Source organism: Natator depressus, chromosome 3 (assembly GCF_965152275.1).
Source record: "Natator depressus isolate rNatDep1 chromosome 3, rNatDep2.hap1, whole genome shotgun sequence".
Lineage (NCBI taxonomy): Eukaryota > Metazoa > Chordata > Testudines > Cheloniidae > Natator > Natator depressus.
The window spans coordinates 147963377-147988772 of record NC_134236.1 but is presented as its reverse complement, the minus strand read 5'-3'; the positions used below and the strand labels follow the sequence as shown (position 1 = coordinate 147988772).

The following is a 25396-nucleotide window of genomic DNA, read 5'->3' as shown; positions in this document are numbered from 1 at the left end:
ACATAAATTGTAGCAGGCATATGCCCCAAGAGCTGTAAGCAGATCCTGGCAGATGTTTGGGGGCTGTCTGTGAGCATAGTTATCTGTGTGGTTAGGATGAGGAATCGCTGCTGGGGTAGTCTCGCTTTTTCTGAGACACAGTTGAGATAGGCCTCTATAAACTTTAGCTGTTGGACAGGGACCAAGGTGGACTTTTGGATGTTTATTTGAAACCCTAAGTTGGTGAAGAAGGTTATTGTGGTTTGTGTAGCTTGTACTGGAGTCTGTTGTGTTGGTGCTCTTATGAGGCAGTCATCCAAGTATGGGAAGATCATTTCCCCTAGCCTGCGGAGGTGAGCTATGGCGATGGCTAGGACCTTGGAGAATACCCTTGGGGCTGTCGATAATCCAAAGGGTAGCACTTTGTATTGGTAATGTTGATGGCCTAGTGTGAAGCGCAGGAATCATCTGTGCACTGGATGAATGGTGACATGAAAGTAGGCATCTTGTAGGTCGAGGGACGAGAGCCAATCTCCTTTCTCTAATGCCGGAATTATGGTTGCCAGGGTTACAATTTTGAAATGCTGAGTGCTCATGCAAATTCAACAAGTCTGTATAAGTCCAGAATCGATCTCCACCCATCATTCTTGTTCTGCATGAGAAAATAATGGGAATAAACCCCTCTTCTCATGTGTTGAGTTGCTACTGATTCTACGGCTTCTAGTTGCAGGAGATGGTTTATTTCCTGCTGTAATGGGGGCTCATGAGAGGGGTCCCTGAAGAGGGTCAGGGAAGGTGGATGGGTAGGTGGGGATAGAAGTAAATGGGATAGAGTAACCCATTTGAATGATTTCCAGAACTCGTCTGTAGTAATGTTGTTCCAGACTGGGTAGTGTGGTAGCACGCGATATCCAAATGGATTGGAGGTCATCTGATATTCCGGAATGAGAGAACACAGAGGTCTCGAGCCCTCGCCCAATATTTCAGAACGATTGACGTGACGTTGAAGGTTGAGACATAACGGGTTGATTTTGGTGCCGCATGCTCCTCGATTATTTTTGTTTGCAGAGCTGATCGTAGTTTCTCTGAGTTGTGAGAATGGTGTAGGACGGAATCTTTGAGTGTAAAATCTGACCTGTTTCTTCTTATTTGGAGGGACATAAATACCCAAGGTCTTCAAGGTGGTTCTCGAGTCCTTTAAGGTATGAAGAGATGAATCTGTGCTTTCAGCAAATAGTTTTTGGCCCTCAAAGGGCAGGTCCTCAACTGTGGCTTGTACTTCCCTCAGGAATCCAGAGAGGTAGAGCCATGATGTTTGATGCATGAAACAGATGTGGCAATAGAACGAGCTGCTGTGTCAGTGGAATCAAGGGAGGCCTGCAAGGCTGTTTTGGAAATTAAGGAGCCCTCCGCAAGGTTAGCTCTGTATTGCTCCTTTGATTCCTCTGGCATTTGGTCAATAAAAGATGTCATTTTATTAAACAAGTTGTAAGTGTATTTCGCCAACAAAGCTGAGTAGTTTACTACAAGGAATTGCAGTGAGGCCAAGGAATAGGCTTGCATCCAACGAGGTCAAGACTTTTTCAAATCTTTGCCATACGGGGTGGTTTTTGACTGGTGCTGTTTTCCCCTTTGGTTTACTGCCTCTACAACTAGTGAATTTGGAGACAGGTGAGTAAATAAGAACTCAGCCCCTTTCGCTGGTACGTAATATTTTCTGTCCAGTGTTTACAGGAGGGTGGGATAGTGGCAGGTGTCTGCCATATCGTCTTTGCAGGATCCATTATGGCACTGTTGATGGGAAGAGCCATCTTTGCTGATGGGGATGCCTGTAGGATGTTGGTAAGTTTGTGCTGGGTCTCTGGCAGCTCTGCGAAAGAGATGTCCAGGGACTCTGCAACTCTTTTGAATAAGTCCTGGAAGCACTTCAAGTCATCTCCTGTAGTGGGAGGTGGTGGCATAATTGTTTCATCCGGAGACAAGGACGAAATATGGGTGGGTGGCAGTGTATTGCCTTCAGGGGCCTCTTCGGGCTCCTCTCCACCTTCCTCCTGGGCCTCCGGTGGTGGTGGGCCCATGGGTGAAGGGGACAAGGTGGTCCCTGATGCTTGTGAGTTGAGAGGTTTAAGATTCTGGGCCCTGTAGATTTCTCATGGGTCCCAGTGTGGCCAATTGGGTGGCAGAACAATGGGTGGTTGCATCCATGGTTGTAACTGCCAACTTCACCCTTCCATAGGTGGTTGCTGGTGAGAGGCTCCCGGTTTCGGGGAGGAATGACGAGGGGTGTAAAGGCCTACGTCATCCTCATCACTAGATAGCGGAGGTGCAGATCCACTAGGAGTGCCTATTCAGCTCAGTCCAGGCCCGACTGGGGTACCATCAGTGCCGAACAAAGGGGTCCCTGGTGTGGAGGTGACTATGAGGTCTGTATGCCTGCTGAATTGGCATGGAACCAGGAAGCTTGGTGCCAGGGATGGTAATACACTCTGAATTGCAGTTAATGTCAGAGCTGTTCGTATTGCATACTTGCTATGCTGCATGGGTACTGGGGATGGTGCCATTGCACTGCTCGGTGCAGAGGATTTCCTTGGCTCCGCCGGTGCTGAGGTAGGTCTCTTAATCTTATGGCGTACACCTGAGAGAAAGCTTGCCCGTGCTGGGTCTTCAGATCCTTGAGACATCTCGGTACCCGACATTCCTGGTGCCTCATGGTCCAACGGTTTCAGTGCCGTCGGTACCAGGGCAGATTTTCTACCTGGAGATCGTTTTCTTTTGGGCGAATCTCTCCGTGGGGATGTAGGAGTCTGCTTTTTTGTGACCTTTTTGGAAGCGGACTCCTCGGCAACAGTCTTAGAGGTAGAACCCCTGTCAGAGGCTGCCGATGGTGATTGTTGGCCTGGAGGCATTCTAGTCTCAGGGACTTTTCCATCATTAACAGTTTGAGTTGGAGGTCTCTGGCCTTTCGTGTCCTAGCAGTTAAGTTTTTACAACACAGACACTTTTGGGCAATATGAGTCTCTCCGAGGCAGCGGACGCACTGAGCGTGGCCGTTCAACACAAAAATGGAGAATCTACAGGTTATGCAGCATTTGAAACCAGGAGAGCCGGGCATGCCTGAGGGAAGGAGATGAGTCCCGTACTTGGTGGTTGTTATTCAAAGTGGGAGCCTGCTGAAGGCGGGGTGGGTGGAAGAAAGAAGCTATAAAGAAAAAAAAAATTTAAAGGGTAAAAGTAGGGTAAATAAGAGAACAAAATGAAAGGAAGGGTAGTTTACAAACAAAGAAGGGTAACTATCTATGATTTGAGAGACGTGCTGCTATTGGTCCGACTCAAGCCAAAAGCGGTAGAGAAGGAACTGAGGGACGGTCGGCCGCGTGAAATGGCTGCCGCGTGTGCGTGGCCAACCAGGGCACTGCTACTACAGATCTCTGATTACAAGCGCAGGGTGCCAAGACACTTGGAGTGGAGCACCCACAGGGACACTCCTCGAAGAAGAAATAAGCGACATAAATTCTCAGACCTAGGAACAACCCAATATAGCCATTTTCATCCATAGCTTTGGAAGTGCTTTACCATTATCTGTATTTACATTGGGAAGTTTCATTCTAGAATTTATCATTAAAGATTCTTGCACCTTCTTCTAAAGCATCTGGTAGCCATTGTCAGAGACGGGTTACTAGACTGGATAGAATATTGCATGATCCCTTTTGGCAATTCATATATTAAATGCACTGTTCAGGAATCATATAGTATTCATTATTTCTCAAAATGTTTCCTCTAACAAAGAAAATGTATATTTGCACATTTGAGCTCAGATACATACATAATTATTCTTCCCTAGCTATGCAATCATACAAGCTGAACAAAAAATTAACACTATATTTTCTGATTTTTGAAGAAATGCAATTTTAAAAATATTTTTCAAGAGTCCAAGAAAAAGTGTTTTATAAATTACTCTACCAATAAATGACAGTTCCATTGATGATTTTTCTTTTTAAGTAGACTGACTGGGTTCCATATCCCATTACTTAAGCATCAAAAAATGAAGCTTTCAGGATGCTAGCACTATTTAAATGTTATTTTGGTGCAACCTGATTAGCACACTGGAATTTATTTCAACAGACTGATTTAAAGTCTGGGGAAGTTAGCTGAACATTGACCTTACATCTTGGTAATTCACAGGAGCACTTTCTTGTTATGAAGCCATCTGATTTGCTTTGTGTTTTTAACTTGTTTTCACATTCATCATTAAACACATCCTCTTTTAAATAAATGTTTTTGGACTTCAGACTTGACCTATAAAAATGTATGTTTCTAGCAGAACCCATTTTATCCCTCTTCACCAATTTCAGTAACTGACAGAACATTTCAATGTCAACCCTATACAACTTACAATACCCATTTCCCTTATTTACATCACCATACTTTGATAGCTTCTTGAAGGTCAGGCAAGCACATTAACATATATTAAAAAAACACACAGAAGAAAGTGTCATTTGTTTTTCTCTCTCTCTCTTTTTTTTTTTTTTTTTTTAAAAGAAAAGTGCATAAAGAAACCTACTAAGGATTTTATACACATGCAGGCCTAGATTTTCATTCGTTCTTCACAGCTCTTTCTTGAGCTAGTAATTGTTAAATGACAGCTGTCTGTGCAATGGAGCCTATATGACAATGGGGGGAAATATTACAAAAATGCAGATTTCTGATCAAATAAGTATTACATGATTCCAGAGAGGGGCAATTACTTACACAGTGCAGTTGTGCATCATTTCCTGGGTTTAAGGCTTCAAGGGGCAAGCATTAAAAAAAAATACAGCTATCTGCTCTGCAGTACGTCCAGAAAGGAATACACTACCATAGTAATGAACTGGACAATACAAAAAAGTATCAGGGGGTGGCCATGTTAGTTTGTATCCACAAAAACAAAGTATTCACTTATCTCTTAATAGTACTTGTGACGTTCCCCTGGTGTTATCTGGATCGATGATCTGCTAGGTCACTTCAATCCTCGACCCTGGAAGCCAGCCTTACCCTGCTTGCTGAGCCACTGTGATGTTCCCCTGGTGTTATCTGGACCAGTGATCTGATAGTGTCATTCGGTTGTACAATCCAAGCAGCGGCTGGCCAAACCTCATGGCCTTAATGGCTGGATGCCAAGAGAACTATAACACAAACTGCCTTTGAGATGGTCAGTGACTAACCCTCTTGCAGTAAACTAAGGGGACAGGTGTGACACACTGCATCTCGGGGGAACACCCTGCAACCCCATGTTCATCCTTATAATATGATTGTGTGGTACCCAATGCAAAGTTTGTCATGTCAGGTATCTTCAGAATGTTCATGTTGCACTGAGCATTGTTGTTATAGTAATGTTACAGGTTGTAATTTCATGCATATAGTTTTGAGGCTGAAAATGTGTCCTCATGGCTTAAAAAAAGCCCAGGCAAAACTCTCCAGGAACAGAGGGGCAATTCACACCTCATCAGGGCATGTATGGGACAAACCCAGCCCAGCCTCACAGGAACAAAGGACACTGGCCTAGGCAGCAACAAAGGATTGGTTGGACTCTCGAGTTATCGGTCCTGCTTTGAGCAGAGGGTTGGACTAGATGATCTCCTGAGGTCCCTTCCAACCCTGATATTCTAAGTCACTTAGTCACCCCCATGATAAAAGGGAGAGATACTTTCCATGCTGGCTCTCTCTTCCACCTCCATCTACAGACACCACCACCAAGTGACTAAAGCGCTCATCAAAGGGGAGACCCTGGCTGAAGGGCAACCAGCCAGCCTGTGGTGAAAAGCATCTAAGTTTGTGAGGGCACTGAACATGTTACGATCAGCTTAGAATGCATTTTGCTTTTATTTCATTTGACCAAATCTGACTTCTTGTGATTTGACTTATCACTTAAAATCTATCTTTTGTAGTTAATAAATTTGTTTATTCTACCTAAAGCAGTGCGTTTGGTTTGAAGCGTGTCAGCGACTCCCCTTGGGATAACAAGCCTGGTACATATCAATTTCTTTGTTAAATTGACAAACTCATATAAGCTTGCAGCATCCAGCGGGCATAACGGGACACTGCAAGACTGAGGTTCCTAGGGTTGTGTCTGGGACCGGAGATATTGGCTAGTGTCATTCGGTTGCACAATCCAAGCAGCAGCTGGCTAAAAGTGCTCACTCATGTGCTGAGAGCAGCTTACATGCTAGAGCCTGTGTGTAAACAGCCTGGGAGTGGGGGTTCTCACAGCGGAGCAAGGTAAGGCTGGCTCCCAGAGTTGAGGATTGGAGTGACATAACAGATCACCAGTCCAGATAACATCAGGGGAACTTCACAGTACTTAACTTTTAAAAATATTTAATATGGTTCATGTGACAAAAACAAATGTTGCCAATTAAAATACATTACTTTAGGGGGGATGCAAACAAGAAAAACCTATAAAAATCTGCCTTAATTAAGTTCATGTTTTAACTAAAAGATATATTCATTACTCCCTTATCAGCTTAGTCTTTTTTCACAATGCTAGCATCAGGGCCCGAAAAGTTTAGACACTTACACCATGTTTGCACTAGGAATGTTTTTGGAAAGTTTCTCCACTCTCACTAGCATCAATTTGGCTCCACTAGTGTTATCATTGAGATCCCCAGAACAGACAGCCCTCTGGCTACCCACACCATATTAAGCACAAGGTTCTAAACAACAAACAACAGAGAAATTGTCCTGAGTTCTGATTTCACAGGACAGCTGCTTGAGAACAGCAGCGAGGCACTGCAGCTGTCCACCTTTTGAATATAAACCAGCATAATCTTGGCAACCACAAATGAGAGACACTACTTATTTTAAGTAAAAGGTTAGCAGATCGATTCTGCAGAATGGAAGGTTTGCATCACCCTACCAATGGAATAATGCCTCCTCCTTGCTTGTGTGTAAGTAGGCAAGTAGATTTTTCAAGGCCAGCCAAAGAACTGTTTAAAATCTTTATCATTTCAGAATGACATTTAATTGAAAACGAACGACATGACATAAAATTAATCTCTAGAATAGCTAATTTATTTTAGTTTATAAGATTTAAGGGCACTCACCTGAAATGCCTGTCATGTAAGTTACAAAAAAAAAAAGCAACTAAAGAATAGCAGCTAATGCCCCGACCCAGCAAACTCATCACACTCACAAATCTCAATCTGCATCAAAAGCCCTCTCTCTCTCAAAGCTCTAGGCCAGCAGTCTCCAACCTTTTTAAGCAGAAGATCACTTTTTGAATTTAAGTGCAACCCAGGACCTACCTCAAAGAAAATGTAGAAAAATAGTAATCACACAAACCCAAACACCTTTGACTCATCCCTGCCAGGCCCCTTCCCCCGAGGCCACACCTCTGCCACTCCCCTTCTCCAAGGCCCTTCCCCACTCGCTCTCCCCCACCCTCACTCACTTTCACCGGGCTGGGACAGGGGGTTAGGGTGCGAAAGGGGGTGTGGGCTCTGGGCTGGGACCAACGGCTTCGAAGTGTGTGAGGGGCTCAGGGGGTTGGGATGCAGGAGGGGGTTCAGGGTGCAGGTTCTGGGAGGGAGTTCGAGTGCAGGAAGGGGCTCAGGGCTGGGGCAGGAAGTTGGGGTGCAGGAAGGGGTGCAGGGTGCTGGCTCCAGGAGGGGCCTCCGGCTCAGGCAGCAGGTTGGGGTGCAGGCTCTGGGAGGGGGCTGAGGTACAGGAGAGGGTGTGACCTCTGGGGAGCAGTTTGGGATGCAGGCTCCATCTGGTCACCGCTTCCCTCAGGCAGCTCTGTGTTGGCAGAGGCGCAGCAGGGCTAAGGCAGCCTCCCTGCCTGCCCTGGCCCCGTGCTGCTCCTGGAAGTGGCTGGCATGTCCGGCAGCGGCTCTGGGGGTGGGAGGGTGCAGGTGGCTTTGTGCACTGCCCCTGGAAGCAGGCACCACCCCCGCAGCTCCCATTGGCCACATTCCCCTTCCCGGCCAATGGGAGCTGCAGGGACAGTGCTCTCCCCCCCCCACCCCCACCAGGGGCTGCAGGAACATGCTGGCTGCTTCTGGGAGTAGCATGGGGCCAGGGCAGGCAAGGAGCCTGCCTTAGCCCTGCTGTGCTACCAGATTGTTTGCGGCCGATCTCCTAGGCTGCAGGAGCGTTGGCAAACTTAGACAGACTGAGATCGACTGTCAGAGCTCCATGATCCATCTACTGGTTGGTGACCATTGATTTAGGCCAAGATTTTCAAAAATGGGTGCCTGAAGTTAGATGCTGACACTCTGCTCAACGGACCCAGAACTGTAAGCCACTGTGTTACCCCTCTGCCTGAGGAAGAGTGAGCTTTACTGGGGCTTAAACTGTGTATCAGGTGCCTGCCACACTGCTCTGTGAGCCTCACCAGCCAACTCCTCAAGACTCTGCAAGTCTCAACATTAATAATTTTTATGAATGTCCAATATGGCAAATTCACTACCCCCAAAGAGACAGTATATACCCCAGCCTGTTAGGTTACCTGAGGAGACTCTCTTTAGTTCAATATAACAGAATGGAGATGGTTTATAGTAAAACCAAGAATAAGTATATGAATAAAGAACAGAGATTTAAGTGATACAAAGCAAGAGAAAGACAGGTACAATTATAAACAAAAGAAAACAAGACACCTTTTTAGTGACAAACTTAATTTTAGCAAGTTACAATCTTTGCCTAATAAGTTCACTTTTACCTAGTCCTTATTTAGGTACCTGAATAACAGAGCTGGGCGAATAACTGACTTTTCAGTTTTCTGGCAGTTCAGGGAAGAAGAAATAAAAAAAAAAAGAAGAATTTGGTGCAGGTTGAACTGAATTTGAAAACTGGGAAAAATGTCAGCGAAACAAAAAAACAGTTTTGGGTGAAACAAAACATGTTGTTCAATCCAAAACATTGAGTTTCAATCAGTTTGAAAGGGATAGCTTTATAAAACAGGAGGAGGAGAAGTTATCAGATCGAGAGGAATTGAACCCGAGTCTCCCACATCCCGACTGAGTGCCCTAAGCAACGGGCTAAAGTTATAAGATGGGAGTCTCCTTCTCCCCCACATTTTGCAAATGGCATCTAAGTCCCAAAAACTGTTTGGCCGAAAATATTTGGAGAATTCATGTCAAATTTGTGAATAGTTTCAAGGCAACTGAAACTGCATTTTTCAACAAATAGTGTATTTGTCAAATTTTTTTGTCAAAAGTGCTGAGCACTCAGAACTTTCCAGGGCTCAGCAGTTCTAAAAAAAAAAAATCAAGTCATATCTTGAGTAGCTCTGGATCTACAGTGCTAAGCTACTTCTGACCTGTCCAATGCACATAACACAGTCACTACCCCACTGTATATGTGGCGTCCAGGAAACTGATCAAGACTGCACAAACTCTACCCTACCTGGAGTCTACTGGATAGAAATTCATCTAGTTATAGTCTCTTTTTCGCTGATTTTCAAATTACTTATCTGCCTTACTTCAGATATATCCGCCATAAACGCTTATAAAATTATTTTTCTTGGTCTTTGTTGATGCTGCAAAGCATAAATTATTACTATAAAATCATTAATATTTAAGGCTATGTCTACACTGGTGACTCTACATGTGTCCAGGCATGAGGTTGTGTCATTCCCCCGGCTCCGCACACTGTCCATGTCGAACCCATGAAGTCATGTCACAAGGAGAGTAGATTCCAAGCTAGCTAGCTAGCTCACTTAAGGGTGTTGGAAAGAGAATGGGTGAGCTGTGGCTTGGCCCAGTACCTAGGCCATTTTGCAGTGTGGATGTGGGAATGGGTGGGTACTAAGGCTCAGGTTTCAATAATCCTCCACTGCCATTCCCACAATGCACTGTACCCATTTCTTCCTGACCCGAATGAATAAAGTTCACACTCTCCCTGTAATGCAGCTGTAGCAGCATGCTGCACATCTCACCAGCGTTCTGTTGCAGTTCATTACTACAAGAAAACATGACAACAGCTTAGCAAATAGCTAATTGGCCCAAGAGCATATCAGAGCTTTAATAAATACCTGGATGGAGTACAGCAGTCAGCACAATTTTGGGTGGAGCAGCAGTAACATTCACCTGTACGGGCAAATTTCCAGCAAGCTGGAGGAATTGAGCAATCTCCTTATTGTTATTTAGTGTGGGGAGTGAAAGAAGCACCTGAAGTACTTGTACAGAAAGGCCTAGGACTTCAGACAGACAGTTTGGGAAAGCGCCTGCCACATTTCTGTTCTATGAGGAACTTGACTATATGATTGCAAGGTTTCCCCGTACTGATCATACAGTGGCTCACCTTGTGCTGCTGAACCCTTCCATTCTCATCATTCAATGGGACAGTGACACGGGTGCAGCTAGAAATATCAAGGATAACCCTGAAGACCCAGAAAGCAGCCAGGAAAGAGGAGGATCAGGCTGCAGAAGTCCTTACGGAGGATCCCGAAGATGGACTGGTGCCTTGGCAAGATGCAGAACCCCAGGCTGGTAAGTTAATAATGCAAGCCACTCCTTCCCTCCAAAATATTCCCCCCTTTTTGTAGTGCAAAGCTTGCACTTTTAAAAACAAGGACATTTGAAATGAGGTGCAATGATTTTTCTTCCCTCAATAACATACCAAGCATTGTTCTGTGTGTTACTGTGTGCAAGGAATAATGCTGAAGCCATGCCATTGTCATGGCCCATCTCCATACCACCTCGTCCACCTTTCCCCCCCTCCAACCAGCCTCTGCTATTCTCAACCCCAAAATGGACCTACTGAGGGAAAAAATTCTTAAACATTAAGTTTACTGTTTTCCAAAGAGGGAGTGTGGGTTAAGGTGCAGACCACATTCCACAGAAACTTGGGAAGGTAAAAATCAGCATGCTTCTGTGTCTGTCTCTTTCCTGACCACCTGGCAGGCAGGGAATGTTGTGGGAAAGCATGGAGTGGGAAGTATGGTCTCAAGGGGAAACACAGAAGAATTCATCATACGTTTGCATTTGGCTGAGAGAGAGGTTTCTGGTGCAGGGACCAAGGTAACTAAATGAAGTCTCTCTATGAATTTCCTTTTCTTTGCTAGAATGTCAGGCCAGGCCTATCTACAGGATACAAGCAGCCTTCTGGGGCCATACAGAGCAAAGGGGGTGGGTGGTCTGGTCTGGGGGAGAACACAGCACAGTCCACCATCGCTTTAAAGCTGTTTAGGAAAGAGTATCTAGTAGAGTTGCGGGTCCTGTGAAACTTAGTAAAGTTGCATATGTAAATAGTAGTATTCAATAGGGACGTTCAAAACCCAATTAGACACAAAAAGACTGCTACAATGCCCTGCCGCAGCTGCAAACTGAACCATAAAACCATTGTGGAAATCTTGTAACTATGCGCTCCCCCACACAGTTCCAAGTTGCACAAACAAACTCAAAAGCAATGCAAAGCAACACTGGCTGTAACTGTTGCCAGAAACAGACCCACACCCAGATGTAAACACATCAGAGCAAAGTTGTTAAAATGGGTTACATATGATATGGACGGCGAGAAGCACATGCACAGTGAAAAAGGAATGCATCACACCACTGTCTTAACTGCCCCCAGCACAAATTGCATCCCAAACTGTAAACGCAGTTGAAGTAATCTGTAATGATGGGTTTCACACAGATATACAATGGTATAAGCACAGATTAAAACCTTTAGCAAGTGATAATCAGATGAACACAAAACCTTTAAGAACTTTTGCACCACACTCTGAACTTGGATGTGCCATCATGCATGGTTAAAGGAATAAAGGAAGTATTGCTTCACACTATGTACGGTCAACTTGTGCAACTCTTTGCCAGAGGATGTTGTGAACGCCAAGATTATAATAGGGTTCAAAAAAGAACTAGATAAGTTCAGGGAGGATAGGTCTATCAGTGGCTGTTAGCCAGGACGGGCAGGGATACAAGATCATGCTCTGAAGTGTCCCTAGCCTCTGTTTGCCAGAAGCTGGAAATGGGCAACAGGGGATGGATCACTTGATTACCTGTTCTGTTCATTCCCTCTGAAGGACCTGGCATTGGCCACTGTCAGAAGACAGGATACTGGGCTAGATGGACCATTTGTCTGACCCAGTATGACTGTTCTTATGCTAAAGCAGCTTCACAGGAAGGCTGTAAAGGTAGCCCTTAGCAGCAGCAAAAGGTCCATGTCATCCTCTGTCTCCCTGCACTGCCAGGATGTATGCACATATGGCATCCCTATTTTCTCTTGCATGCCTGGACCCAGCATCAGTATGCACATGTGTAGGATCCTGCTGACTGTACAGAGTTTGCAAACCAGAAGCATCCTGAGTTCACTTGATGCAGAAATATGTGCCTTTAGCTTCGTAACTGTTGTGCAGTGTGAAGCAGGCCACACTGGCATCCAGGCTGATTCATAGACAGCACCAACGAGCCTTCAGCCTACCAAATGCTCACTCCATGACCATCCTGCAGCTACAGGGTGTGAAACTGAATTTCTTTTTCTCCTGGGGTCCTGATGTCAGGGTACAGTTTCATGAATCATAGCAGGAGTGGGTTTTGGGGGATCCCCACATACAAGTAGCACAGATACAAGGCTTATAACAATATCATTTCTAGGGAATAAAGTCCCTGTTTCCTCCTTAAAGTACAAGAGAGATCTCAGCACCCTGGCATCATGAAACTTTACTGCGTTTCCCACAGGTTAGTACTCATGAACCTACCTCTGTAGTATACCAAGCCTTGTATAATGATGGAATAATAACCTTTGTGGTTCACATATTCACTTGTTCCTTGTGGCAAACAAATGGACTCGTGAGTGCCATTGATGGCCCCAATGCAGTTTGGGGACCCCATCCTTTTAAAACTAGCTATTATTTCAGGAGCGTTTCTTATGGCAACCACCAATAGGGAAACCACAGTGTTAATCACCTCACAAACCTCCACAACCACAAACCCAGCAGTGAACTTTCCTACTCCAACAGACCTGTAGCTGTCTGGGATGGCCAACTTCCACAGGGAAACAACAACCTGCTTCTGTACCAATATGGCTTCCCTCAATCCAGTGTCCTGGTGCTGGAGGATGGTGCAAGATTCTCACATAGCTCGATGAAGGTCTGTTTCCTCATGTGGAAGCTCTGGAGCCGCTGCTGCTGCTCCCAAGCCCGCAGGATAACGCGATCCCACCACACCATGCTATTTCTCCTGCACCAGAAATGATGGTACACCAAAGGCAATAGCAGCATTCAGCATATCTGTCCATTGTGCGAAAAATCAATTATTCTTGCACGCGTCGGTCTTTGATTTTGGCAAAAAATGATGCTGAAATGCCATCCAGCATCTTGCCAAGCACCTACTCCACTACATAAACAATTTGTCCTGCAATAAGGAATAGGAGCAGCTCATCCAATAGATCCACGACTACAACCCAGTTTTGCAGAAACAGAAGTGAGGGCAACATGATCCAGAAGTGTCATCGGCATATGTGTGAAGGCAAGGCACAAATGTGTTCCACATATGGGTCCAAGAAGGACTGAAACATAGTACCAACAACACACCAAAAACTGGTTCCTACAGTGTCTCTGTGTGATTCCAAGAACCCTGGCATATAGTCCCTGAAATAGTAGCACTAAACTTGTGTACCCAGAGCAGCACTGTGGATGCACATGGGTACACAGCATTATATGAATGTCTAGCAGAGCAAATGTAGACTTTTGGGGTAGGTTTGGCTGGCTCAAGCCTGCATGAACACAACCCGTACTAGAATATGCACACCAGTGCAGACATAACCTTAGTGTGCCCCAATCATAGCATCCTATTTTTAGTATTGCTCTAAAACCTTATTTTTAAGAATTTCTAAGGCAACACACACATGCTAACTACTCAAAGTCACTGTATGACAAAATGCTCCATGTTACAGGTTTTGTTTTTCCTGCTACCTTGATTCTTTGAGTAAGAGTTTCAGACAAGCAAGAACACTTTAAAAATAAAGTAAAATACTTTGTATTCTCCAGCAAAGTCATCATAGAAATGTTCAGCCAAATAAATGATAAACTACAGTCTCAAGTGCAACTGAATAACTGCTGGCATATAGACTGATGTTGAACCTGTCTCCCTTTCACTGATTATTCATCTATACAACTCTCTTGTATTCAGAGCAACAATCACTGCAGAGTATTACGAACAGGGTCATTTGCAGTCTCTATAATAATGAAAAAGCTTTTGGAATCCCTCCACCTTCCCCTTCCTAACCTGAACAACAAACGTCAGCAGCCACCTGTCTGACATTTAGTTAATTTTGTACAGAGTTTTTAAGAAGCAGCTATCTATCCAGTCTCGGAGTTTTGAAGATTAAAAAAAAAAAAAAGCAAAACGCCACTCCTTTATAACTAAGTAGCAACATTTTCATCTAATCTAGTCCACCCCTCACCCCTAGCAGCAAATCAGCAAAACTCTCTCTCTAACAATTCATCACCTTTGCAATTCTCCCCTTTGAAGAAGGGGGGGAGAGGAGGAGACTGGCTTTGCAGCACACCTTGAGGGTCAGATTTTATAGGATTTTTTTTTAAGCAATAGGTTGATTAGGTTTAGTTTTTTTTCTGAAGTGCTCAATTACCATACTGATCAGTACATCATCTGATTTTTACCTTAAAAATACAATTTGCCAAAATGAATATACATTTGTTAATTAGGACATTAGCAGCTCAAATCAGACTGGCTTATCTCCATGTCAGTTAATGTCTAAGATTTCCTTGGCCTGCATGTCTGCATGTCAACTAATTTAATTTCATGTGCTGATAGTAAAGGTGTCCTAGAATTCCTTTCTTCTGAAAAGTGTGATTACACAGCAAGTTTCCCAATGTATAGATTAAAGACACTTGGTCAATTAGATATCTAAGTTACTGAAATGAAATGGTTTATAGTCCATAAATGAAGTTTTCCCACACTCCTACAATAAAACTGTGTGGAAGTTTGTTTAAAGCTCTCGAACAGAGAAAGATAAACACTATAGAATTTAGTGGATGGATCCAATGCTGGAGCCGCCTAATGGCAGTGGAGATCACTCACCAATTCACAGGATTGGCCCCAATATAATTCTATGTTCAATCTTACCATTGTATTTTAAAAGTTTTTGCTATTCATATGGTAATTTTGCAAGGGCCCCAAACTACTATTTGGTATTCTGACATCACTGTCATGCCTTGATCCTACAGCTGGTTCAAACCCCAAGAAATAACCTTTCATTACCAAAAAAAAAAAAAAAAAAAAAAAAAAAAAAAAGAGTTCATCCTGTAAAATAGTGAATTTTAAATTCCCTATACCTTTTTTGGCAAGGACAAAATCTATACATGCCAGTGCATGTCTAAGTGGGAGAGAAAAATGTCTTTAACACTGTTGAAAATATAATCTTAGGCTTCCACAGTTCCAGCAAAAAATCTTCAGCTAACAAATAAACTCAATGTCTTAAAAACCAATGGTATTTTATTTATGTTTAGTTCCAACACTATTAGTCTGCTTCCCTCAGTATCAATATTCACTTCAAAATTCAATTTAAAAATAATGCCCTCCTTTTGCAATGTAACCCAGCATGTCTTTGGAATTGAACACCATGTACCGAACATTTCTGGTTCAGGTTAATAACAATTCTGATACTCTGTGAGGAGGAGCAGTAGAAAATTGCTCAGTGTCTCTCAAAGTTGTACAAAACCAGAAGAATTCACATTTCAAACTCAAATGAGCTTCGTTAAATAAGAGACAAGACAGGCATAATGCCTGCAAATCAATTTGTGACATATTAACAGTAGCATACCACAAACACTTTTTTTTGTTTCCAAGCAGATAGAGTGTAATCAGGATTACAGAGCTTTAACCAACAGAGCACACATCAACAAGAGAGAATTGTTAGATCAACATAAATTTAAGAAGTGCCTTTCTACTCTCTGCAGCTACAAAAACACCTGACAGGCACCATGCTGCAAACCGTGACACATCTACAAAACTCTTCTGACAAGTGAATGGTATTATATGTGAACATAATCAAATAATTTGAAACTTACCTTGTTCTATACAACTCTGGGCAAGAGCAAAGAGCTCAGGCGATCGCTCCTCTAGCAACTGCTGGTGAATATTCACATATCGCAAAGTCCACCAAGGCAATGTCTAAAAGGGAGAATAAGGATATTTTAAATGAATGATAAATACATCTGATTTTCTTTTATAAACAGATTTTAAAAATATAATTTCAAAAACACAAATACAGTTGCTTTATAAAAATTCAATACCAAATCTGATCTATTTGAGATTAGATTAAGGTAGGAAGTTTCCTAAAGTGTAGATTCAAATTATATCAAGGCTTAATAAATCTTGAAAGAGTCAAAAGAAATAAATTAACAACAAAACCTTACTATATAGATGGGTGCTCAGTCACTTAACAGTTAATATTTTTTCCCCTCTTGTATTCCTCTCAGATGATGGCTTCAATCAACAACTCTCCTTTCCAAACATCCTTTCTTCTGAAAAGGGGAGTGCTAAAAGTCTGAAGCGGTCTCACAAATAAGACAATTATCACTGTATCTTTATGACAGATTTCTAGTTCAATACAAATGCCACACAGTTTTCTGATATAAAATGGAGAAAAGGTGTCACCCAATAAAAAGGGAGAATTCAATTAGTTGTGATTTGAATTCCCTACAGCCTTGCCTCACTTTCTCCTTGCTATTTTAAGGGCTGTAGTTTAAAATTTCAACCATTTGTCTCTTCGGATGCAGCTCTTCACTGAGGGGCTGAAGACTGGTAGTGAAGGTTTTTCTTCTTCTACATGTTAGAATTTAAAGCACGCCTTATCAAGATATCTATTCCTTGACTCAAGGAACATGCACATCGCTCAACATATGTAAAGGAACTGTCAGATTCAGACATTTTAGGATTTCATATTAAGATCTGTCTTCGTGTCTGGTTTAAGTTTTCCCCAAGAATGTGCTCACCACAACCTTCATGTGGGGAGCGAGAGAAGGGAGGGCTGTGCCTGGCCAACTGGAAGAAAAGGGATGTTGCCCCTTTAAGGGCTCCCTTTAACAGGTGGGGAGAAGGGGGAAGTTTACGTGGATGGGAAGGACGGGCACGAAGAAGTTGGTGCCAGATCAGGAGAAGGTCACTGCATTGCCCCTTCCTGCTGACCATAAGAGTAAATGTCAATTTCAGCTGACACAAAATATCAAATGGTAATAATCAGTGCGCTTACAACAGTGGTTCTCAAACTTTTTTTTACTGGTGACCCCTTTCACATAGCAAGCCCCTGAGTGCGACCCTCCCCCCCCCTTATAAATTAAAAACACAGACAATTCAGGAAGTTTTTGGAAAATGTAGGGGACAATTTCCTGGTGCAAGTGCTGGAGGAACCAAATAGGGGCAGAGCTCTTCTTGACCTGCTGCTCACGAACAGGGAAGAATTAGTAGGGGAAGCAAAAGTGGATAGGAACCTGGGAGGCAGTGACCATGAGATGGTTGAGTTCAGGATCCTGACACAGGGAAGAAAGGAGAGCAGCAGAATATGGATCCTGGACTTCAGAAAAAACAGACTGACTCCCTCAGGGATCTGATGGGCAGGATCCCCTGGGAGAATAACATGAGGAGGAAAGGAGTCCAGGAGACCTGGCTGTATTTTAAAGAATCCTTATTGAGGTTGCAGGAACAAACCATCCCGATGTGTAGAAAGAATAGCAAATATGGCAGATGACCAGCTTGGCTTAACAGTGAAATCCTTGCTGAACTTAAACACAAAAAAGACGCTTACAAGAAGTGGAAGACTGGACAAATGACCAGGGAGGAGTATAAAAATATTGCTTAGGCATGAGGAGTGAAATCAGGAAGGCCAAATCACACCTGGAGTTGCAACTAGCAAGTGATGTTAAGAGTAACAAGAAGGTTTCTACAGGTATGCTAGCAACAAGAAGGTGGTCAGGGAAAGTGTGGGCCCCTTACTGAATGGGGGAGGCAACCTAGTGACAGAGGATGTGGAAAAAGCTAATGTACTCAATGCTTTTTTTGTCTTGGTCTTCATGAACAAGGTCAGCTCCCAGACTACTGCACTGGGCAGCACAGCATGGGGAGGTGGTGACCAGCCCTCCGTGGGGAAAGAAGTGGTTCGGGACTATTTAGAAAAGCTGGACGAGCACAGGTCCAGATGCACTGTATCCGAGGGCGCTAAAGGAGTTGGTGGATGTGATTACAGAGCCATTGGCCATTATCTTTGAAAACTCATGGTGATCAGGGGAGGTCCCGGATGACTCAAAAAAGGTTAATGTAGTGCCCATCTTTAAAAAAGGGAAGGAGGAGGATCTGGGGAACTACAGGCCAGTCAACCTCACCTCAGTCCCTAGAAAAATTATGGAGCAGGTCCTCAAGGAATCAATTTTGAAGCACTTGGAGGAGAGGAAAGTGATCAGGAACAGTCAGCATGGGCAAGTCATGCTGACTAACCTAATTTCCTTCTATGCCTAACTATCCCTATTTTATGGGTATCCCCATAAGATTCCCATAAGGGTATCTTATGGATATCCCTATCTTATGCCTTCTATCCCTAATTGCCTTCTATGCCATCCACTGGCTCTGTGGATGAGGGGAAAGCAGTGGATGACAAGCCCCTGGGTCCAGGGAAAGACACACTGCTGCCGAACAGTTCCTGGCCAGGGATGGCTCACACACACACCTGACTGGTGAGTGGGGCCTGTGACACTGGATCCTTGCACACACAAGGTGTCGGAAAGACCGGAGGAGTCCTGGCCTGGCAGAGCAGAGACCACCCCAGGCAGAACTGCAATGATTTGTCATCATCATCATCCCTGGCCGCGGAGGAGGCCACCCCTCTGTTGAATGGCTCCTTTTCCAGCAGGAGCCATTCAGCAATGGAGTGGCTTCCCTCATAGCCAGAATCTTGTCCTCCTCCTCATGGCCCTAGCTAGGAAGGAGTGTGTGTGTGGGGGGGTCTGCTCTCCCAGGACTCCAGACTTCCTCTTATCTTGTGCCTGCAAGGATTGGGTGTCACTGGTCACAATGCACTGCAGCCTCCCTCGCACCTTGTGCCCCAGTGTTTTCGGCCTTTTGGCTGCACAGGGAGCCCACTGCAGCCCCACTGTCAACACTGCCTTAACTCCAAAAAAAAAAAAACAAAACAAAACAAAAAAAAACTTACAAATAGAATTTTTTTTAAGTGGATAAAAATGGTTAAAATTAGAAAAAAATAAAAATCAAATTCTGCCAAGCTTATCTATATGTTATATATATTGAAGAATTCTGAGGTCAGAGGCTAGGATCCCTACAGGAGCAGAATTAAGGTTGCTGACTGTGGTGTACAATAGGTGCAATAGTGGTAAGGTGTGTCTGTGGGTGGAGGATTAGAGTGTACATATTGATTGTGGCTTAACTTTTAAATTTCCTTGTGTTTGTGATTTGGAGTCAGGTAAGTATGTTGTGTGCATAGCATCTTTTTTTAAAAATAAAACTGAGGGTTTTATACACAAACATACCACATACATACTAATTCAATTATGGTTTACCATTTATGTATGGCAGGAAGCAGTTCTCTCTCGCTGAGCTATCCAACTCTCACTGACTTCAACAGAGGCCTTTCCACTGACTTTAATAGAAGCTGGATGAGGCTTTAGGAGCTTTTTGGAAGCTACAGTAAGGAAGCATGAATGGCTTTCTTTATAATAAAAAATATCTGACAATGATGAAGTGTTTGCTTTTGAAACCTAATTGAGGAAAACAAAATTGTAATACTAGGGATGGACAAGGTTCTACAGCTGTCTCAGACCATAGCTCAAAATTATAATTATATTTATAGAATTATAATTGATTAAAGTTATGCATATACAAGCAATATAAAAATCTACCGCAATTTAACTTACCCCACTCTGCTTGCACTGGGACAAAGTGCATGCTAGAGTTCACAAGTAGTATAATTTTGTCAATAAGATATAACACTAAGGTTACTATCCATAAATATACTATGACTCTCTATACAAAATGACACTAAGCCCTTAATGCTTACCAGATTTGTTAATTCCAGTTATTTCACTCTGTGTGTGTGTGTGTGTGTGTGTGTGTGTGTGTGTGTGTGTAAAAACAAGTGTTAAAATATGCTACTGTCTATAAATGCCAAGAAAGTATCATATATACACACACACACTTCTGTTCTTCAGGTAAGTGTACATCAACCTAAAGGACTGCACACACAGCATCTAGGGGAAAAATCTAAACCAATTTACATGCAGTTGATTATAATCTGCCTAGAGAGGAACTATCAAAACAGATAAAATATTGTCTATTTTAAACTGCAATGAAATATGACTTGTGATATCAAGCTGAAGAAAGCAATGGCTCACAAACAGGAGACCTTGTAGAAGAGGTCAAATCCTTTTCCTCCTCCCCACCATCACTTTGTTTAGAAACCCAAAGGCAATTTAAACATGACTGTGTTAGGAAATGAATACTATTCTATTCACAACCCTGTAGCTGAGGATATATCTGGGGTTTATAAGATCAGTGATAAAAATTTCCTCTGGCCTACAGCTTGCCACACAAAGGTATCAAAGTAGAAAAGAACATTTTTGGAAAAATTTCAGTTAAGTCAGTTGAGCTCTGCATGGAACTTATTTTATTAAGTTTAATTTTGTGGGGATGGTTTCAGGATTTTCTTTTGAATGATTTTAAAATTTTTCAAGTATTTAGTCTTTCATGTGGAATAGTATTTGTGAAAAACAGGGCTATATTAATGTTTTAAAAAGGTAGATTTCTCAGAATTTTATCCAATTCTAAGCTCATTTACATGAATATTACAGAACTGAAATATTGAGAGTTTTTTGTTGGATTTGAACTTACATGAGAAAGAATGGCTGGGTCACATTAGGAAACTTACAGAAAATGAAAAGGAGTACTTGTGGCACCTCAGAGACTAACCAATTTATTTGAGCATAAGCTTTCGTGAGCTACAGCTCACTTCATCGGATGCATACTGTGGAAAATACAGAAGATGTTTGTTTTTACACACACAAATCATGAAAAAATGGGTGTTTATCACTACAAAAAGGTTCTCTCTCCCCCCACCCCACTCTCCTGCTGGTAATAGCTTATGTAAAGTGATCCCTCTCCTTACAATGTGTATGATAATCAAGGTGGGCCATTTCCAGCACAAATCCAGGTTTTCTCCCCCCCCCCCCCCCAAAAAAAAACCAAACCCACTCTCCTGATGGTAATAGCTCATCTAAAGTGATCACTCTCCTTACAATGTGTATGATAATCAAGGTGGGCCATTTCCAGCACAAATCCAGGCTCTCTCTCCCCCCCATAATCAAATGGCCCACCTTGATTGTCATACACATTGTAAGGAGAGTGATCACTTTACATAAGCTATTACCAGCAGGAGAGTGGGGTGGGGGGGGGGGGGGAAGAGAAAACCTTTTGTAGTCATAAACACCCATTTTTTCATGATTTGTGTGTATAAAAACAAGCACCTTCTGTATTTTCCACAGTATACATCCGATGAAGTGAGCTGTAGCTCACGAAAGCTTATGCTCAAATAAATTGGTTAGTCTCTAAGGTGCCACAAGTACTCATTTTCTTTTTGCGAATACAGACTAACACGGCTGTTACTCTGAAACTTGCAGAAAATGGTTTTCAGCAGCTGTTGCTCCTGAACTAGCATTAAAACTTGGTTTTATCACTTTTAATAGTGTAAACAAGCCTTTGGACAGGAGGAGGTCCCTCACTATGCCTGTTTGTACACCAGGTACATTTTCTCCCCTTCTGACTGACCTGACTGCTGGAGCTTAACAGCATTCATGTGGAGTGAGAGGGGAGAAACAAGGGAGAGCCTGGCTTCCAGAAGTACAAAACAACCAGGAACATCTCCCACACTGTTTAATTCAGCCCCCTATGAAGATGCAGCTGGAAGTAGGGGTTGCCTGCCCAAGCACCAAGATGGACCAAGGAAGCCTTTTGACCTCAACTGCAACGCACTGGAGCGAAGTCTCTGCTGTTAAGGGCCTCCCCAGCTCCAGAATCACCCTCTGCCAATCAAACTGCTTCTAAGCTAAAGCAAAGGAGGAAAATAGTCAGAAAACTTTATTTTAAGGAGGAACTCAGTGAAACCTCTCTGTCTTTCATGTGAAATCAGAAACTGGGGGCCGATAGGGATATGGTCCACATTGTTGTTTAGTACTCCTAATGTGCTGGCATGGTGGGGATCTAGCTGACAATCCAGAACTAAAGGAGAGGAATCTCTTAGCTCCACTTCCATGCATGGGAATAAGGCAGATAAACCCATCCTGTCTAGAATGGGAGCAGCAGGCATCCAGGCCAAAGAATAGTGCTGCAGTGTCTTACAAAGATTAACAGTTTTTAAATAACTTTATAGTATGTAAAAGTTTGTGAAATAGAAAGGCTACAGTATGTAAAAACAGGATTGTCCCAACTGTACGTACTACTGTTCATTTATACTCATGTTATTCTAATTATACATGTAAGAAAAACAGCAAATTCTAACACTGAAATTATCTTCATGAAATAGAGGTGCCTTCATCCCTCACAAGGGAAAAAGCCCTAGTAGACATTTCTCTGGCTTAGCTATTAGAAATTCAATTTACATAACTTATCTTTTAGAAAAGATAACACTTTATTTTAATTCCCTCACTACTGTAGTCACTGCTTTGTTGTGTAGAACTGTTCCTTTGGAGTAAGACATCTCTGAAAGCAGAACAGGATAAAAAAAAGGAAGACAAAAGAAATGGAAGAGAAAGAAAATAGTAAACAAGACAGAATGAGACAGTGGAAGAAAAATGAGAACCAATCCATGGTTGACAACCACAATAACTATTTCCACATATTTCATACCTGAATAGCGGCAAGTTTATGTCTTGAATGCACAAGAATCACTCTGGCTAACATCAGCAAGATAGGAAGGGAAGTCAGATTATAGACTGATTCACCATCCAGAACCAGCATACTCAAAACAGCTGTACACAATGCTTTGGGCTGAAAGAAGAAAGAATAATAATATCAGCACCAGACAATATTAAAGCACTTAACTAGCAAATAATGTATTGCAGGGCTTCAAAAAGATTACCCAACACCTCACCAGAGGATAAAGTCTGCTCAACAAGCCGACTGGTACCCTCAAGCCACAACCCCACCACAAGGCCTGCCCCTTCTTGCTTCATCTCCTGCAGGTGGGGTATCCCTGCTAGATTGGGCTTAAAGACCCCAGTTCCCTGCTGGGTAAAATCTGCATCTCCAGTTAACAGCAGCCCCAGCACATAAATCGCATGTCAATTAATGATGCTGCCCACTAAACAAATTAACCAAAGCTGCCTCAAATAATTTAATGAAGTCACCTTATAGCCACCCAAAAAGGTCAATTTAGTGTATCCTTCCATTGTCCAAATAAATTAATGCTGGGTGTTCCTCTAATAGTCAGTTAGTGCATGCTATCTCCTCCCTCCCCCAGCACAGAGTCCTCTGATGGGGATAGTGTCAGCACAGTTCCCCCATGCACATGAAGAACCCTCTGCTTGGGAAATTATGCCCCATGGCTCCCACGAAAGGGACTGCCCTCCAGAATGTCTCCTCTGCTTAATGGGGTATGGGTGCCAGCCCCCACAGTGCACCCTGCTCTTAGCCATAGAGTCCATGCATCCCTCCAACTATTTTAACTGTAATGACAGTCTTCTCCCTTTACAAAGGCAGCTGGAGGCGTTTGTCTTCATGTTACTCAGCAAACAAAAGTTATGTACTTTTTTTCAAAAGCAACAGCTTAGATTCTCCAGAGATTGAAGGCACTCACTTGAGAAAGATTCTTAGTCATCTTGGGTGAGTGGGGATTGTTCAAGCCCTGATGTAATATTAGCTGAGCAGTATATATATTTGGCTGTTTAAATATTAATTTGTTCCCAAATGAAGTAAGGTTACCTGCATCTAAACAATATTCAGCACCTTGACTGCCAATTTACAGGTCAAGAAAAAACTTGCTAAGTGAAGTTGCTCCAGTAGTTCACTTTTTAGTGGAGTCAAATCCTTGCCAAAGTAAAGCTGGCTTTTTTTTCCCCCTACCTGATTTTTCTGGGTAGTACTGTAATTCATTTATACATATTTAGACCTTTCAGCCTTGTATCCTGCAGCCAATGCTGCAGGATATCAAACTGTTTGATACCGAGAGGAATTTTTACATGACATCAGCGTAGTGGTTTCAATTCCATTCATGAAAATGAAGTCTGATGGTCTGAAGAAGCACTTGTGAGTAAAACAGTAAAGGAAATAAATTGTTTAAAAGCTGTACCAAAAACCCAACCCCAGGCCCACTCAAAGGAAGAATTTTACCAACATCTGTAACTGATCTGATTTTATGAAAAAAGTAATATGCTAAAGCAGAGATCCCCAAACTTTGGGGCATGCTCCTGTAGGGGGGCAAAGAGGATCATTCAGGGGGCGCAGCTGAGGCCCTGGGCCAACCCCCCATGAGGGGTAGGGAGGGAGTGCCACCCAGCTCCGCTCCAATCCCTGTCTGCCAGCCTCGGGTTCGGGGCTCTGGCTCCTGGCACTGCTCCCGCCCCCAGCTGTGGCGCCATTCTCTGACCCCTTACCTCTGTCCACGCTCCCCTCCCCCTGAAGCCTTGGCCCTGTTCCTGGCCCCAGTTGAGGGACAGGGATAAGGGGGGAGTGCAACCCTTAAAAGTTTGGGGACCACTGTGCTAAAGAGTAGCATCAGGGATTCATTTGGAAAATAATTTATGCATACATCAACAAATTCAGTGCTGATTTTAAACTGGCTTAGGTTTTTTTCTCACTTAAATAGCATATTTCCAGCAGGAGTGGGTTTCAGAACACACACCAAATATCACAAAAGCCGGTATAAGAACTGCAAGAGTTAACAACTCTATGGATAGGACCCTACCAAATTCACAGTCCATTTTGGTCAATTTCACAGTGTTGTAACTATAGGGGTCCTGTCCCAAAAAGGAGTTGTTGGGGGGGGGGGGAAGGGGGGTGCAAAGCTATTGTAGGGGAAGTTGCGGTACTGCTACTCTTACTTCTGTGGTGCTGCTGGGGTCAGTGCTGCCTTCAGAGCTGTGGCTGCTGGAGAGCTGTGGCTGCTGGCCAGGAGCCTAGCTCTGAAGGCAGAGCCACCGCCAGCAGCAGCGCAGAAGTAAGGATGGCATGGTATGGTATTGCCACTCTTACTTCTGCGCTGCTGCCTGCAGAGCTGGGCCCTCAGTCAGCAGCTGCCACTCTCTGGCTGCCCAGATCCAAAGGTAGCAACACAGAAGAGTGGCATGGTATGGTATTACCACCCCAACTTCTCCACTGCTGCTGGAGGACAGGACAGGGGGGGTGTGCTGCCTTCAGAGCTGGGCACCTGGCTAACATCTGTCACATTCCGGTCGCCCAGTTCTGAAGGCAGCACAGAAGTA

General features: G+C 43.4%; 1 protein-coding gene across 4 annotated transcripts in view; it reads right to left on the bottom strand.

Annotated features, from left to right (window-relative positions):
- The window catches only part of TTC27 (tetratricopeptide repeat domain 27), a 198384-nt gene that overhangs the window by 150703 nt on the left and 22285 nt on the right, over nucleotides 1–25396 (bottom strand). For all 4 annotated transcript variants that reach the window (XM_074949014.1, XM_074949017.1, XM_074949015.1 and 1 more), the window contains exons 4-5: nucleotides 22824–22964; nucleotides 15989–16091 (exon numbers count right to left, since the gene is read on the bottom strand). In XM_074949014.1, coding sequence (XP_074805115.1) covers nucleotides 15989–16091; nucleotides 22824–22964 — 244 coding nt within the window. The remainder of the gene's footprint in view (nucleotides 1–15988; nucleotides 16092–22823; nucleotides 22965–25396) is intronic.